This window comes from Pleurodeles waltl, chromosome 1_1 (assembly GCF_031143425.1).
Source record: "Pleurodeles waltl isolate 20211129_DDA chromosome 1_1, aPleWal1.hap1.20221129, whole genome shotgun sequence".
NCBI classification, from domain to species: Eukaryota; Metazoa; Chordata; class Amphibia; order Caudata; family Salamandridae; genus Pleurodeles; species Pleurodeles waltl.
The window spans coordinates 413,876,674-413,893,603 of NC_090436.1; the positions used below are offsets into that span (position 1 = coordinate 413,876,674).

At 41.6% G+C, this 16,930-nt stretch overlaps 1 protein-coding gene across 4 annotated transcripts in view; it reads left to right on the top strand.

The window, feature by feature from the left end:
- Positions 1-16,930, top strand: part of FAM169A (family with sequence similarity 169 member A) — a 352,302-nt gene that overhangs the window by 245,618 nt on the left and 89,754 nt on the right. For all 4 annotated transcript variants that reach the window (XM_069223847.1, XM_069223831.1, XM_069223821.1 and 1 more), the window contains exons 9-10: positions 597-651; positions 6,839-6,980. In XM_069223847.1, coding sequence (XP_069079948.1) covers positions 597-651; positions 6,839-6,980 — 197 coding nt within the window. The remainder of the gene's footprint in view (positions 1-596; positions 652-6,838; positions 6,981-16,930) is intronic.

The window sequence follows — 16,930 nt, forward strand, 5'->3', positions numbered from 1 at the left end:
TACAAATCATCCAGATACTGCGGCAGGTCTAACCCAAAGCGTGCTCCACCCAAAACACATTAAACTTTCAACTTTTTCTTACCATTCACAAACCCACTCAAGCCTTTGTGAGTGTCATGTATAGGCAAAAAAGAACTTCGCTTTAGATTTGAAATGTCTGTAGAATAGCCGCGATTTTAATTTCCACTGCAATAATATGCGCCAAGTAACTATTTATTATTATTACTATTTGTGATGTACATTGAATGTGAAGCACAGTTAAACCAGTATTATACCTGAATTTGAATCACTGCAAGAGGTACATTTCTCGTATAAGCTTAAGTGATGATAATTCTTAATTAATATGTTCTGTCCTGGCCGAATTGTGCAGTGCCGTGTGCAGTCCATAAGCATTCCTGCACCACACCAGGTTCTGTGTTGGCACAAATAGATTTATGCATTGCTTGTTGTGAGGCATGACTACATTGTAATACATATTGTTGTGCTAACACAAGCCTTGTAGATTTCTGAATTCGGTATAATAGCATGAGATCTTTCCTTGAAGAATTGTGGAACATATGTATAGTGTTACTTAAAATGGTCGTTTTCTTATTCAGGTTGACACAAGTAGAGAACTAAATGCAGCAGAGACACGAGCAAATATTCCAGAAGGTAAGGTTTTCTACCTTTATTCGCATCAGCAAGACCTTGTTTTTATTCTTAAACCAGTCCATAGTTTCAGGCGGCTTTGTTAATTGCCAGCACAAGACAAATGCACAGATTACTTTGTTTATTTTAACATTGTCCCAAATAAAACAAAGTTTAAGCTGTTCCCCGTTATTCTTTCCTGAATTCAGTGAAAATGAAAATGCAATTTTTTACGGTGTATGCTGAATAAGATGTTCAGATTAGTCAAAGTTGTTGAAAAATTAATAAAAAGAGTTGTCAAAATTCAAAGTTAGATAACTCATATTTAGCAGAACTCATGTTCAGTAGATGGGATACGGCAATTCTGCAGAGTATTTTGGGCTGCCAACATTCATAGGATATTCATTTCAAGTAACAAATACCTTATTTTTTTGTAAACATTCAAGTCACAAAATTACATCTCACTTTGAGTGAGAAGTCAGCAAGACATATGTTACATCTAAGGCCCTCATTACAACAGGGCCGGTTATTCTTGGCCGGCCCGTAAGAGAAGTTACCGGCTGAATCTGGATTCACATTTGATATGGACTTGCCCTATTTTACTGAAGCCAAATCCACCATGTCAAACCTAAAAGCTGTTTCTAGCTTGTGGAGATCTAGTAGAAACCACACTAGAGAAACTAGGACATGATAGGGAGAAGGTGTTATAACATACAACCGGGAAAGTGCTAAATATCACAGTGCATCTGTGTGTGTGTTTGTGTGTGTCTGTATGTGGGTGTGCGTGTATGTGCTTCTGCATAGTTCCATAAAAAAAAGATTAAAATGACGCAGGGATAAAAACAAGTTGTCTAAAATCACAGAGTTTCTGGTCAGGTGCCAAAGCTGAAATCAGAACCCTGGTCTCATGGTTACAACTTAACCATTAATCACTTCTCTACCCTTATTTGTGTTTCTCGCAGAGTTGCAGACTGGTTGTTCTAATGCAGGTTCCATCCACAGTGCACTCCAATGAAGATTGACACACTGAGTTCACATTTTATTAGTAAGAGAGTATTCTTTGTCGCTCAATCCTGTGTGTGGATCAGCAGTTATGGACACATATATTGTGTTAAGATGATGATTATTTACCATGTCAGTGAGTAGACAATAGCCAGTCATGGTTTTGAGACAGACAGGTAAATTGTTACTTCTTTTCTAGAGCCTTTGGCCCACTTACTGGCAAGACACACCATTAGTTCACCTGGAAACACTTTTCTTTTCAGTGATGAAAGTAGAATTTTGATATTCTGTCCCTCTTCTTTATCCCATTCCTTACTTTGTGAGGGGGTGTCTATGCCTGTAGAACAGGCTATCACAACTATCCTTATACATTTAGCAAAATTGTATATTTCCTCTCCACACCTTGAAAACAATTATTCCTGACCCTTGACCAGAAATGTCTGCTTGACTGTTTTCTAGAAATCTGAGCATTTCTATGTATATGGACATTCTTGTCTCTAATATTACACCCCTATGACGGAAATTAAAATGTTGACTGGTATTCTGTTCAGTATGTATTAGGCAAGCACCATAATGTCCTGGCCACTGTTTCTTTCTTTTAAAATGTGGGACAGAAAATATTTATTTAGCTAGATTGAATGATTGGACAATAGCATATTGTTAAAGTAATTGATGAATAATCTAGGGCCAAGATGATGGAAAGAAAGAGACCAGATGATATAATGCCTAGTTAGAGTAACTCTTGGAGCACCAGTAAAATGTGGCACAACTCTGGGGTGCTACGTAAAGATCTGAGTGTCATTCATATATAAGTGGGTCATCTAATTAGATTTACAGGTATCCTAGTTGCAAGGTACTGTCATAATCTTGAAACTTTTTCCTGTGTAAGAAGTGACACAACAACGAAGGATCTGCGAGTACTTTTAGTTGTTAAAAATAGGTGGAACCCCTTGTAATGCTGTGCCTCAGGTAATGGAGAATACTCTTTGATCTTGAAAATTAATTGGTTTCCTTCTGGAGAAAAGTGGTAAAGGAATTAACCTAAAAAAAGACAAGCAGAAGAGTGTATATTTATACGTGCAGTTTATAGATTTGCTGTTTTAGATAATGATGAACGTCCAGGAATTAGTGCCTTTCCTCTTCTTTGATGACTTAGACCAGGGACAGTCTCCATCTTTGCTCTTTTACAGACTACTCATTAGTGTCCAACAAAGATAAAACACAATGTTTCTCTTCATGTACTTTTGGGAACAATTTCAGGTGGCCCAGTCGGTGTTAAGTTCTACTGATTAAACCATGACACATGGTGAAGATCACATGTACCGGCATTTTAGTTTTCTTTGCTACAAATCCTCATACAAGGCGACTGCCATGCACAGACTTACATTTACTTTTCCATCCATCAATGCAGGGTGACCTGCTGCTTAGTATACACACTACTGAGTCTCTTATGTGTGTTAGTGTGGTCCTCCTTCTTTTCCGTGTCTTTAAGTGTAACCCTCTTCATATGTAATCAGTTAAGGGTTGATGGAAAAAAATTGTGGACCAATGTGGGGTTTGTTTGCCTTGCATGTACAAAGGTGGGAATCTATGGTCTGATATTCTGTGGGCATATCCTACCTTGTGGAGAAAATATTTTGTCTAACCATTGTAATGGGACCCATAACAGGGGGTGCTAGTCCCTTCTACAAAACTCAAAGGGTTGTTACAATATTATTGACCCCACTTACATTTCTAGGTTCAGGGCTAAATGTGCTCTTTCAGTTAGCAGAATTTCCTAAGTTTATCCTACTAGTCATATTTGAGAGTAGACACAAATCGAGTATGAGTCTTGCATCAGTGTTCTGGATGGTCTGGATTCTGTGTAGGAGTTGTTTGCAGATTCCGGCCTAGAGAGTGTTGCCAGAGTCCAGCCAGCTGGTGATGAGTGCTTATGGGATGGTCTGTCTGGTGTTCTGAGGCACACATTTGAAGTTTTTTTTGCAGCATACATAGGATATGGAAGCAGAAGCTGCACACTGCGTTGACTTGAGCTGTTATGTTGAGCTTGTCGTCTAGGAGTCCCGTAGGGAGGTCTTGTTGCTGAAACCACTACTTCTGTCTTGTCGGATTTAAGCTGCAGACAGTTGGTTTGCATCCAGTCTGGTACCATGGTCATGCATTTGGTGAAGTTGGTGCTGGTGATAGTTGTTTTGTTTGTCAGGGAGAGGATGAGTTGGGTGTCATCGGCATAGGCTATAACAGTGATCTCTTGTGATGAGATGATGTAGGCGAGTGGTGTTGTGTATATATTGAAAAGGGTGGGGCTGAGGGACAATCCCTGAGGGACTCCCTATATCAATTTCTGAGGAAGGTGCAGATCCATTTGAGAGTGGATGCTTGTATGCCAGTCTTGTGAAGTCTTTTGATGAGGATGTTGTGGGAGACAGAATTAAGGGTCGCCGAGAGGTCGAGCAGGGTGGAGCCTGCTGCTTCTCCCCTGTCCAAGATGATTCGAATGTCATCAGTGGCTGCAAAAAGTGCTCTTTTGGTGCTGATATTCTTTCTGAATCCTTATTGAGTGTTGTCTAAAAGATGGTGAAGTTTGAGGTGGGTTGTGAGTTGGTTGTTGATGGCCTTCTCAATCACTTTGACTGGATAGGGAAGCAGGGAGATGGGTCGGACATTGCTCAGTTGATTTGGGGCGACTGTTGGCTTCTTGAGGAGGGCGTTGAGTTCTGCAAGTTTCTGTTCATCCAGGAAAGTGGCAGATGTGATGGAGGTGTTGATGAAGTGGGTCAGGATGATGCTGATTGGTGATGTTCCCAGGTTGTAGATGTGGTGGGGACATTGGTCAGTTGGGGCCCCTGAGTGGATGGTCCACATGATTGCCACTTTGTCATCTCTGGTGAGGGTTGTCCATCCGGTCAGGTGGCGTTCTTGGTTGGTGGTTGGTAGGTTAGCAAGGAGTTCTCTGAGGTTGGCTTAGTATACAAAGTTGCTGAAGATGTTTGCGATTTTGCTGTGAAAGAAGTTGAAGAGGTTGTCACAGAGTTACTGGGAGGCAGCGATGTTGGTGACATGGCGTGGGGTAAGGTGAACTAGTGTTTTTTTCGTGGTGTCTCCTATTTGCTGGTGATAGGGTATAAGTGCAGTCTTGTAGGTAGTTCAGTCGATGGTGTTGTGGCTGGCTCTCCATTTACTTTCTAGCTGTTTACAGTGTTGTTTTATGTCTCAGATGTCTTCTGTGTACCAGATGGCCTGCTTGTATGATCTACTATGCTTATTGGGTTTGATGGGTGCAAGATAGTCCTTGCAGTTCTTGATCCAGTTGTTGAAGTTGTTGATGTCCTTGTCGAGGTTATCTGTGGGCTAGTTTGATCCGTGCAGAGAGTGCTGAACCAGTATGCTTCTGTAATATTTGTCCCCAGCTTTGGTTTGAAATGCTGAACTTGGTAGGGGTGTTGACTTGAGGTGTGTTGATTTGGAAGTAAATGATGGAGTGGTTGGTCCATCTGAGCGGTGTTGTGGAGCTGTATTTTATGTTTTCGCTTGTGGTGAAGATGGGGTCCAGTGTTTGTCCTTACTTGTGTATTGTTTCTGGGGCAAGCTGGGTGAGTCCAGTGTTTTTCAGGCTTTCAAGGAGTGCTGTGGAGCAGGGGATGTTTTGGTCTTCCAGGTAAAAGTTGAAGTCACAGAGGATTTTGTAAACTCTGGAGTTGATGGTGAGTGCAGTGATGTTGGTGATGAGGTTGGTAAAGGTGACATGTGGTCTGGGTGTTAAGTAGGTGAGGGTTCCGTTCAGGGTGAAGTTTTATGAGATTTGCAGCTTGAAGTGCAGACGTTCAATTAATGTGGTGGTGTTCTCTGTCAGTGGTGTGCATTTGATAGATCATTCCTGTTTAGAATCTAGTACACCGTCTGATATGCTTAACAGCTCAGCCTCTGTGGAGGACGCATATAAACTACATACAATCCTCTCACTCAGTGAGCACTTCCTCCTGTCACTAAAGCCAATTTTAAATTTTTTATAGAATTCTCTAGAGTAGCTAAGCCCTGAAGCTGGGCAAATACTGCTCATCTACTAAACACCTTTGTATACATTCTACAACATAATTGAGGGTCTGCAGTAATCTCATGAGCTGTACATTCAACAACGTACCATGCCTCAGTCTTGTTATATCATGGAGTACTCAGCAATTTGCCACAGCGTGAAATTATACCATGTAGTTCCACTCTTTCAAAGACACTTCCACTGCATTTATAATTGAGATAACAGATAGAGCAGAATCAAATTACAATACCAGATTCCTAATACAGGTTCACTGAACATGGGGAGGAGTCCACCACTTCACTCCAAAAAAAGCTTGTCATAAAAATCAACTTATACAACTTCCATCTTATCCATGTTAAGTGTTTGGCCACCTGATTAACGTTGAAGGTGCTACATGATCTTGAGGAAGACTTGTGTATCATCACCCAGGTAATCAAATGAGTAGATAAGCTCTGCTAGAGGTTTCACAAAGAGGATTAAAAAGACTGCTGACTGTGTGGATGCCTTTGTGCCAACTCAGAGGAGGAAGATTGGGGTGATTAAGGTGATACAGATTCCCAGGTACCTACAGGCAGGACTGCATTATATGCTTTTGGCTGCTCCCGTAAGGGTTCTAGACTTCTTCTCTGTGGGTACTCCCATTTCTCATTAACGTTTCTAAAGATAAAGATAGAATTTAAAATCTGTGTTTAGATGTATATATTCTCTATTACCGCTCCTCGCTCTCATTTGTCATGAAAATAAAAACTGGCCCTTCACAGGCACCCCTGCTCGCAGTGTGCAAGCCCTCTTGAGGAAATTTCTGGCTGGACTGCTTCAGTGATAGCCAACCTTGGCTGCCTAAGGGACATCCAGCTCAGACTACTCAAGGCATCTCAGTGTGCCCCAAATTACCATTCAAAAACAGTCAAAAACCAGGCAAGATTTAATTGATTTGGTGTGAATTAAATACAACTGATATCTCTCTGTTGTTATGGAAGAAATGGCCACCTTTTCTGTCATGGTGTAGAACTGTAAGTGCTAAGAACTGTTTCCTGGATTTCTTGGATGTATATTTATGTGTTTTTAATTTTTACTGCAGATTCCACTCATGCATATGGACCAGTGACCCAATTTAACATAATATGTTCACACCTTCTATAAAATTTGATATTGTATTGAACTAATTTCTTTCAGACTATGATATTACACCTGTTTCCACTCGCACACGAAGCAGCCAACTGAAACGTCCCAAGATTGGTAGGAGGCTACAGGAACCTGATGAGGTTGCCACACCACAGGAAGATTACAGCATTACTCTGAATGCAGAAGGAGACAGGTAAATGTGAATCCCTGCAACCCCCAGACAGACAGTCGGCTACACGATCCGTTTTTTGGGTGTCTGAAAGATGAGTCAAAGGGAGGAAGAGGTTCGGGGTCAAGTCAATATCATTCTCTGTACAGAGTGTCCCGTCTCATGCCACCAGTACTTTGTTGATGGCAGCTGGTGTTCGAGCTCGATCCCCGCCTCCAGAATTCTGAGAAGAACGGGAAGGCTGTTGTGTCTTTCTTCTCCTAGGTTCCCTCAAACCAGAAGAATGCTCCCCTTGCGAGAGGCCTTGAGCTTCTCTCCAGTCAAATTCCTGATGTGGGGTCTCGTAGAAATGCACTGTCTTTCCATGTTATATCCTTAGTTTAGCTGGGAAAAGGAGACTGTATTTGATATTATTCTCTCTCAGCTTCTTTTTGACCCCCAGGAAATCTCTTTGGAGCACCTGCACTTTCCTTGTGTAATCTAGAAATATAAGTATAGGTGAAGCCTCATAGTTAGGGGGCCTTGGGACCGCACATGTTGAAGGATTAGATCTCTATCCCTGTAGTTGAATAGGCACGCTATGATTGTGCGCGGTGGTGCGCCAGGTCTTGGGACCGGGCCCAGAGCTCTATGAGCTCTCTCCACAGTGATTTAGAGAGGCACGTAGGCTGCAGGGCTGTAGTGAGCCAGTCTTCAAGGAAGAGTTCCATGGATCGTACCTCTGCTCGCTCCGGAAACCTCACTAGTCAGAGGTAGTTGCAACGCAACCGGCCCCTCTGCGTCTTCCAGTCTCTTTGTGGTTTGGGTGGCCACTTTATTTAGTTCAGATACCTTTGTTCACAGCTCTTGACATGTGGCTCGTAACATAGTTACCTCTTCCTCCGTGTTTATAACCCTCTCCACCACTTTACAGAGGTCAAGTCGGAGATGATTCTTGTCCATTGCCATAGTGTCCATTTTGTTTTCAAGAGCCTCTCTGGTCCCCTTGATTGCCTCCATTATGTCAGCAGTGTCCTGCGAGGGTCCCGGTTGAGTTGGGGGGTCCTGCCCCTCTAAGGTGCCCAGTCCACGTCCATTGGTAATGTACTGCATGATCTTGTTTGATTGAGCTCCTTTGGATGTTTTGTCCTTGCCCATGTTGAGAGCACCGTGTCAGCCCATGGACGCGACTCTCAGCAAGAGTATCACCGCGCCGTATCGGAGACTTGTTTATTATTATTACGTTTGTTTTGTTTTGCACTCTATTAGCATCTAAGAGGTCTCTGATCATTGCCCGGGCACCACACCAGGGCTCCTCATCTTTGAGCACATCATCGGAGCCCAGGAATATCCAGCCTGATTATAGAGTACTGCAAGGCTTGATCGTCTCCAGCCTCTACCCTGCGAGAGATTCAGCATTGCATTGCAGGGAATATGAGCTTCCTCATTTACCAGCCAGGAGGTAAGTCCCTTCGTGCAGTGGGGGACTGATCTCTTTTCCCCCTTCACTTCCTTACCCACTGTCTCAGTTGTGCTGCAATTAAATGCCTCTAGCACTTTACATCAATCTTTACCTACTCTCCCATCCATCCCCGGAATGTAAATATGGCTCCTCGATCTGTTCCAAGCACCCACAAAGTATTTTAACAGTTCGGCTCCGTCTTGTACCTTCCTTCGTGTGTAGCATCAGGATCTGTATACAAAAACAAACAAACAAAAATCCCTTTGGGAATTGTTCTAAAACCAATAAACTTAAAAAGATATTGCTGGCATATCTATAAAGGTGACTGATGACTAACTTTTAGCTGTATCCAAACCCTATTTCAAATAAAATACCCTTATTAGACCACAATGTGTTCTTACTTTTTCCTTCCTTTGTCATTTTAAATTGTTTCAATAAATACACAATACAACCTCTTCAGTATGTACTTCTTCATATTCCTTTCACATATGATTAAAATTAGTCATCTATTACATTGTCATTCATATCAACACTTAAAACTTCCTCCCTCATATACACTCTAAAACACTATCACTTAAAACTTTATCTCTCATATACACTCTAAAAAACTGTAGACACCGCGTTTTGGTGGTTTTTCAGATGGTTCACCCCACCTTCTTCAGGACAAGTTCATTAGTATACAAATTCTTTCTTTCACGAAATTTAACCGAAAATATACAAACATCATTCTTTACAATTTCATAATGTCTAAAATTAAGAGTTTAACAACGGCAATACTTTATTCACCAGATATCTTTTACTCCTATCCCTATACTTCTCATTCTTTTCTAAAAAATATCATGATTGTCACCATACTCAAAGAACTCTGAAAAATAATATTCTATCCATTAAATATCTTAAAACAGTTCCAATTTTTTTTTAACAAACTATATTGCGTGCCAGCCTTTCTATTTTTAGAATTCTATATATTCATCATTTACCCAGTGATAACCAAATACTTCAATTACTCACTATTATACTCATTTTTTTCCTAATCTTTAAGATTTCCCATACTTCTTACTTTCCAATTTTCTATAGAGATTCATTCATTGACTACGATTTTTTAAAGATATTCTTCGAATCACTATCATATGGCAGCCTACTTTTTTGCTGACTTCATAGATTCAGCACTTTATAATACTTATTTGAACTTACTTCTTTGACTTCCAGTTGGTAGCCCTATATTATGATGATTCTCGCTATTTTCTCGTTTTGAAATTCTAAATAAAATTATTCACCATTTACTTCTCAGTCTCACTTGGAAAGTAATTTGAGCTATGTGTCAACTCTTTATCCCACAATTGGTACCTTTTCATTCTTCCTAAATGGTCTGATTCTCTCACGTGCTGTTCTGTTATTATATTGAGTAACCCCTGTAAAAAATGGGTCCAGTACCACCTTTCAGACTATCGTGCTTCCGTCTTTCAATTGGTCTATACAGCGCGTATTGTGTCTCCTGGGAGCTCTGCTTCTACCCGGATCTAAAAAGAGTCAAGGTCCCTCTTTAGGTCAAACTATCGAGTTATGCAGATAAACATGCTTTCGCATGTGAGAAAATTTGAATGCTCAAAAAATTCTAAACAAATCCCTGAAACATGCAAATGTCATACTTTTCCATGAGTTCTCTTGGAGTCCTCTGTGAATTCCCAAATAGTTAGACATTTATTCCGAATGTAGGCGTAAAAAAACAGCAGTACATTTACAACTTTTTTAAAAAAATGGCTCCAGCCCAATCAATGAGCTTCAGAATCCTAGTTGTTTAAGAGTGAATATTTCAAAACTAAACGGTTATTTTATTGCCATTTTCACAATACGTTAATACACAGCAGTCATGGCACATCTAGAAGATTCCCTCTTGACCACACATGAAGATGACCCCTACCTCTTGATATTGTTGGACCTCTCAGCTGCCTTCGACATACTTGACCATCCCACCCTCATACATACCCTCAAGTCTTGAAAGTGATTCACTGGCATTGACCTTAACTGGTTCTGCTACTTTCCTAACCAACATCAGTTTGATCACATGGGCACCTCCAGGCCATAAAAGACCTCTATGACTTGCTGAGTCCCCCAGGCTTCCAGTACTCAACCTTTACATGGATTTGCTTGGTGCTCTATTCACAGACAACAGCATCAAGATTTACCAATTGAAAATAATTCCTCTTGAAAGTTTCCTCTGTGTCAGACATCCAATACCTCAAACACTGTTTGTACTTCACCTGGGCCTTGATGTCAAGCGCCTACGTGAAACTCAACCCAACCAAGACAGAAATCCTGTTATTTGCCAAGAACAGCAAACAAGATACAGTACAAACCTAGCTCAATCACATAATCCTTAACGGCTTCGAACTCCAGCTTTCACTGAATGTCAAGTCACTTGGACTGAACGTGGGCACCAACCTCACCCTCAGGGAACAGATCTGCCTCCCCCCACCAAAAAAATCAAAACAGAAAAGGCCTGGTGCCAGCTCTCTCTTCTAAAGAAAGTTAAACTGTTTCTTCCAGATGTGAGAGTGTGAGAGCTGTTCAAGACCTCACACTCTCAAATCTGGATGGTGATAATGCCCGGTTTCATTACTTCCCGGACTCCACACTGCCCTTAGGGGCATCCTTCAAGATGCAGCACATCTCATGCAGGGCCTGAAGATATATGATCACATTTCCCTCCTCACGATGGAACTCCACTTGTCTAGCTTGCAGCACGCACCATCTTCAAAACCAGCTACACCATTTACAAGGGCTCACTGGGAATTTTCATTTATTATTGTTGTCAACCTATCCGGCCGTATCAAATTCACGATTACAAGTACAAACATCACTTCATGATACGTTAAAACTTGCATATTAAAATACAAACTTGTCCATAAAAACCATGCTTAACGATCAGTTCATTCACATACGCCATCGACCAGAGCCAGGAGTACCTATAATAATCATGTAAATACTTTGCGACAATGACTAACTGGTCATTCCTTATCTTATTCACACAATGCACTGGTCGGCTCAATACACGTAAATTGAGACTCAAACTCAACTGTAATTGTTTTGAAGCTGATCATATAGGTCCATTTGATTCAACCCGCAAAATTAGTGGCATCCTAGAATACCTTCCCTATCATATCCTCTTTGGCATTGCCTGCAGTGAATAGGATTGCAGTAATACTGCAAAAGTATACCTCATCCTGCACCGGGCTCACTATTTCTGGTGGTTCTCTGCACATCCGCAGCGAGGACACCATCAGACTGCAGATTAAGAAGTGTAAATAAGAAAAAAGACAGCAGAGCTTTTTCATCTGTACATCCAGTATCTGGAACAGCATTTCAGTATCCATCAGGGCCACTCCGACACTAGCAATTTAGGAAAGAGTTGAGGGCACCTTTTTTAAGAAAACTAAATCACAATGCATTAACTATCCATGATCAAGCTTCCTCTCCTGTTACTTGTTGACTTTATGCTTGCCTTTGACCAGTAGCGGTTCCTCCGCTAGGGTGGAGGAGCATGCCCCCCCACAAAGCCCTTCCTCCAGCAGCAACCGCTGCAAATCCTTTCACAAGGAAAGATCATTTATTATCCTTTCCTTGTGAAAGTGGCGGGCATTGTGGGATGACCTGGCCGAGGAGAGTGCACTGTGCACTCCCTGCAGAGTGCATGTGTGTTTGGCCGGCCATCTTGGGCCGGCCAAATACACATCCGCAATAGGCCATCTCTGGAGAGAGCCTGCACAGGCTCCCAGTCTGCCTGGAAGCTCCCTGGCTGGGTGCTCCCAACCAATCCTGATGCTGCTCTAAGCAGCGTCAGGATTAGGGCAGGCTGGGAGCCTGTTCCTGCAGTGACGTCGAGGGAGAGGAGCAGTGCGTCGTGGCAACGGTGGAGGTAAGTGTAATTATTTTTTATTTGTATATTAATTCCCCCCATCACCCGCCCACGCGCTGCCCCACCTCCAGTTTCACCTGCGAGCTGCGACTGCCTTTGACCATGCTCAGCGCTCTGCTGCCTTTTGGCTAGGTTTGCACTGTAGAAATACCATATACATTAATACATATGCAGCATGATGATTGTCAAATATCAACTATTGTTTTTTTTCACTGGTACATAAACAAGAAAAGAATTATTAAAGCGAAAAGATCAGGGGCCTGATATACTAGTAATTTTAGAAAGACGATAGAAAATGATTGCAGACCCTGCTGCTAAATTACCACCCTAGAGCAGATTAGAGGAAATAAAACAATCTAGAGGTATTTAATGGATCATGTTGTCAAACTCAGACAATCCAACATCATTATTAGTGGTGGTCTGATGGAACATGCCACTTTTAGAGGGGAGAAGTCAGGTTTGTCCTCTTATCCTTCAGCATACTCCTCTTTCTGGAAAAAGATTTCCACTATAGAAACATGAATCTACTTTATACATGGCATTTCTAGATACTGCGGTGCAGTTAGAGAATGATATGTGGATTTAGTTGTATTCATTACAGAGTTAAGTAAATGTTTTTTTCAGCAGTAAAGTAATTCTGAAAGAATTGAAGATGGTCTGTGTTACACCTTTGATTAAGATCTATTTTTCGACCGATAAGGCAGTACAAATTGTCATCCAATTTCCAATACCTCGTTTTTTCTGAAAAGTCTAGAAACATCTGCCACTGTCTAGTTGCAATAACATTTAGAGGAATGTTACATCTTAAGAAATGTGCCATGAGGATTTTGTGCCAGAAACTGGTGGCAGCTGGCCATTTAGACATCTTAACAATGTAGATGAAGTTGACCCGATGCTGTTGATGCTCCTGGACTTATTTGAGTTGACCGCTCAGAGAATGGGCAACTGAAAGCGGATAGGAACCAGCTGATAGTTGGTTTGGTTATTTCCTGAATGATTAGCAAGGAAAGATTAATGCAGTCCATTTAAGACACCCCATGAGGACTCTAAAATGTATGGAAGAAAACTCAGCTTTGATAGTTTTGTGGTCAAATGTGTGTCAATATTTTGCCTGTATCTATTTTGTATGTAAAACTCTACTGTTGGCATCTGTTTTTATGCTTTATACATGCATATTCAATGTATTGGTTGTTTGTGATTTCGGTGCTGCTTAGAGAATGTTTCTTGGCTACTTTGATGAACTTTAAGGAAATTTAGGTGCTTAAAAAAGGTTTGCTTTTGGAAATGTAATCAGAGGGCTTTGTGGTCCACTGTCCCTTGCAGGTCGCCATCCCTGTGATTACAGCCAATGGCAGTGAATCGACAATTGTGACCTGCCTAATAACTATTAGGCAGGTTGACGGCGGCCTCCTGCAATTCCCTCTTTTGCAAAAAAAACGATTAGTACATAGGTCTGGTCACAGAATCAGAATGGGGAAGCCAAACTTTGATGTGCCATTCGCGACCCCTTTTTGCAAATCCCATTGTATTAAATCTGGCCCTTGTGATGTGGGGGCTTAGCATAGAAAGAAAGTATTTATAATTCAGGCTTTCCTTCACTAGAGGAAGCGGCCATTCGTATACTCATAAGGAGGCAGTACATACATTCTTCCTTGAGACTAGGAAGAAAAGAACTTGAAAGTCTGCCCTTAGTTTTTGTGGGTTCTTCATAATATGCCCCATACTATACTTCCAAATGCTACAGTGTGCAGCGGTTGGTTGAGTTTACATTGCTAGAATCATTTCTAGATAGAAAACCCTGCATTTTGCTACCTGGTCCCTATTCCCCCCGACATAATCTGTTTCTTATGTCTAAATGGTTATGCTAGAAATATGTTATTTATGATTAATCATAAAAGAAATAAATGAAGGAGGGGTTGCTCGGGATAACCTGCTAAGTAACCTCTGTTCTGATACTTATATTTAAATGTGCATTTCATTTAAGAGAAATGTATTCATAAAGAAAAGAAGAGCATTGATTGTACAAGTGCCTGTTTCAAACGTCAGCTGAGGAATTTCAGGCGTTGCCTGTACATGCAGGGTGCAAAGAGACCTATCTTTAGGGGGGCTGAAAGGGCGGACCTACCATCCGTTTGCTGTACTACTCCAGAAGCCTGAACCAAGATGCCCTTCAAGCAGGGGTCCGAGAGGTCTTTTTGAGAACTCTGTCATTAGGGGCCGCCAAACTTCTTTACATACCCAATGCAAAAACATCCTAAAGAAGATGGAACCTTGGGTCTCCTTCTTGGTGATATAGAGAGCACCATCAGTAGCCTGTAGGTTTGCCTTCTGTGTTGGCACCCAACAATCACCTGCTTGTATTGGGCTCCATGATGATATCAGTAGTGGTTCCAAAAAGTTGTTCTACCTTTTAATGGTTTCATATTTTCGAACCACCATCGTAATATGTTCTTACATTCTTTGTCGAGGTGACACTAATCCAAGTCACAAACACCTTTTTGATAGTGAATGGGCAGCCAAGAGACTATAGTCTTGCAGAATAGCTACTTTCCACTCAAGCCTGATGAGAGCAGTCTTGGTCCGCTGAAATTAGAGGGTGCAAAAGTGTATTCACCATGAAACCACGGTGGTTCATATCCTAATCTAGAATGCACAGACACTTCTTGGAGTTCATTAGGAATCTGAGGTTGTGAAGAAGAGAGTTGCGTTGAGGTGCTGAGCTAGTTTCACTGTACACCAGTGTATCAGAAGGATGCTCTTTGGGTAAATGATAAGGCAAACGCCTTTAGTTGTCTAATAGGTGATCACTGCATGGAAAACCTCAGAGAAGGTCAGATGAGAGGTAACTAAACTGCTGCGTACTGTCTGTTCACTGGGACTTGAGGTATTCCTAGTGACCTTAAAAGATCTGGATTGAAAAGAAAAAATCCTTGAGGACGAGCCTCGCATCCAGTCGGCCGATATGTGACTATCTTTCAAGGGGCAGACAGCCTCCATTTCCATGAAAATAAATGGGCGTCAGACGGAGCTAGCACAATGATCCTTGAGCATATGAAAATAATGTGACTTTTACTTTGTCAGTTTTGCGCAATTTCAGCATGAATGAGTATGCTTGCATGTTATGGTGCAAATAAAACATTTTGGCTTCTGTGAATATCATATATAAACGTAGAATCATTTTGGCATACTGCTCTGGTTGTGAAATCATTAGCACCATCATTGTTTGTATCTGATTTTTGCGACTCCGGTGTTTAACTTGAGGGCACATTAGAGCACATAATGTTACACTTCTAGCATCTGTTGTTGTCTTCGCTATGTACGTCTCTAGTTCTAGATGCTGTCTAATAGAGGGTAGGAATTGTTGTATATCAAAACATTGTATACAGAATACAGATTTTAAGTACCAACTCCATTGGGGCAATATTTATAGACAACACTTAGTACATAATGTCTATGGCAGACAGTATTCTGACAATCATATTTTGGTGCCACACCATAGGAATGAGGGTCACTAGGTGTGTCCAGAACTGGTTAAAAATATTTCCCTACCAGAAAACCAAGGACTTAATTGTAGCTTCTTCTTCTTGACAAGTAAGGTTTGTCCTTCCCTGAGGAAAAAATTCTCATGTAACCTCCTTGATACTGGGGAGTTCCAGTGGCACGCTCACCAGGTCGCCTTGGCACTGGCACACACCTGAAAAACAGACACATTCTCAGAGATGAGGCCACGTGTGAAGCTAGGGTACACTGACGGTTTTGACTGGATTTACCCTAAGAGCTAGATATAGCAAAGGGATTTACCCATTTGTGTCCACGGGAAAGTACATATGGGCCAAAGTCCCTTGTATTGCACTGCACCAACTGCACACAGCTGAGGAAAGCAAGAGCATATGCAGCCTCCGTTGAACAAAGGACTTGGGCTGAATTCCAACCCCAATACCTGAAAGGTTCTATGCCCGTTCGATTGTTTCATCGAGTTTCTGATTCGTTTTACTAACAGTATCTCCTAATACCTGTTGTTCGCCATATACAGAGATAAATAGGTAAATTAAAAGTAGTGCTTCTTGAGTCTACTAGTTTTTCAATGCCACTGTTTGTGCTTGATGTTAAAAGGCATCAGCCCCTGGCCGGTGCTGTTGACAGGTGGTGCAGAGCCGCCATTGCATAAATACGGTGACCCTTCCTCCTACGTTTCTCCTGTGAGCCCGTTCAGTGGGTTATGAGATGTAGTACTTTTTAAACTACATGTGTGGATTGAACTAGTTACTGCACGCATCACCCTTCTTTACGTTTGAAGTAGGCCAGCATCTGTGTGCCCATGTAAACGGAATGTCAGCAAACTTCATAGGATCACTGTGCACCCCACCTGCTGGGCGTCGGTAGCATTCATCTATGGATAATACTGTTACCACACGAAAGTTCATTAGGACATTGAAAACAGTATACTGTCTTGTGCATTTTCCTCCACAGGCTCTGTGCCCACAGCCTAGCTATTGATCGGGAAGAAGAGACTTAAATAAATTATTGTGATAAAACATGAAATGACACTTGGATCCCGTGTGAGTTAATGTTTAAACGAAGATGTTGTATGATATATTTTGACTTGAGCTTTCTTGT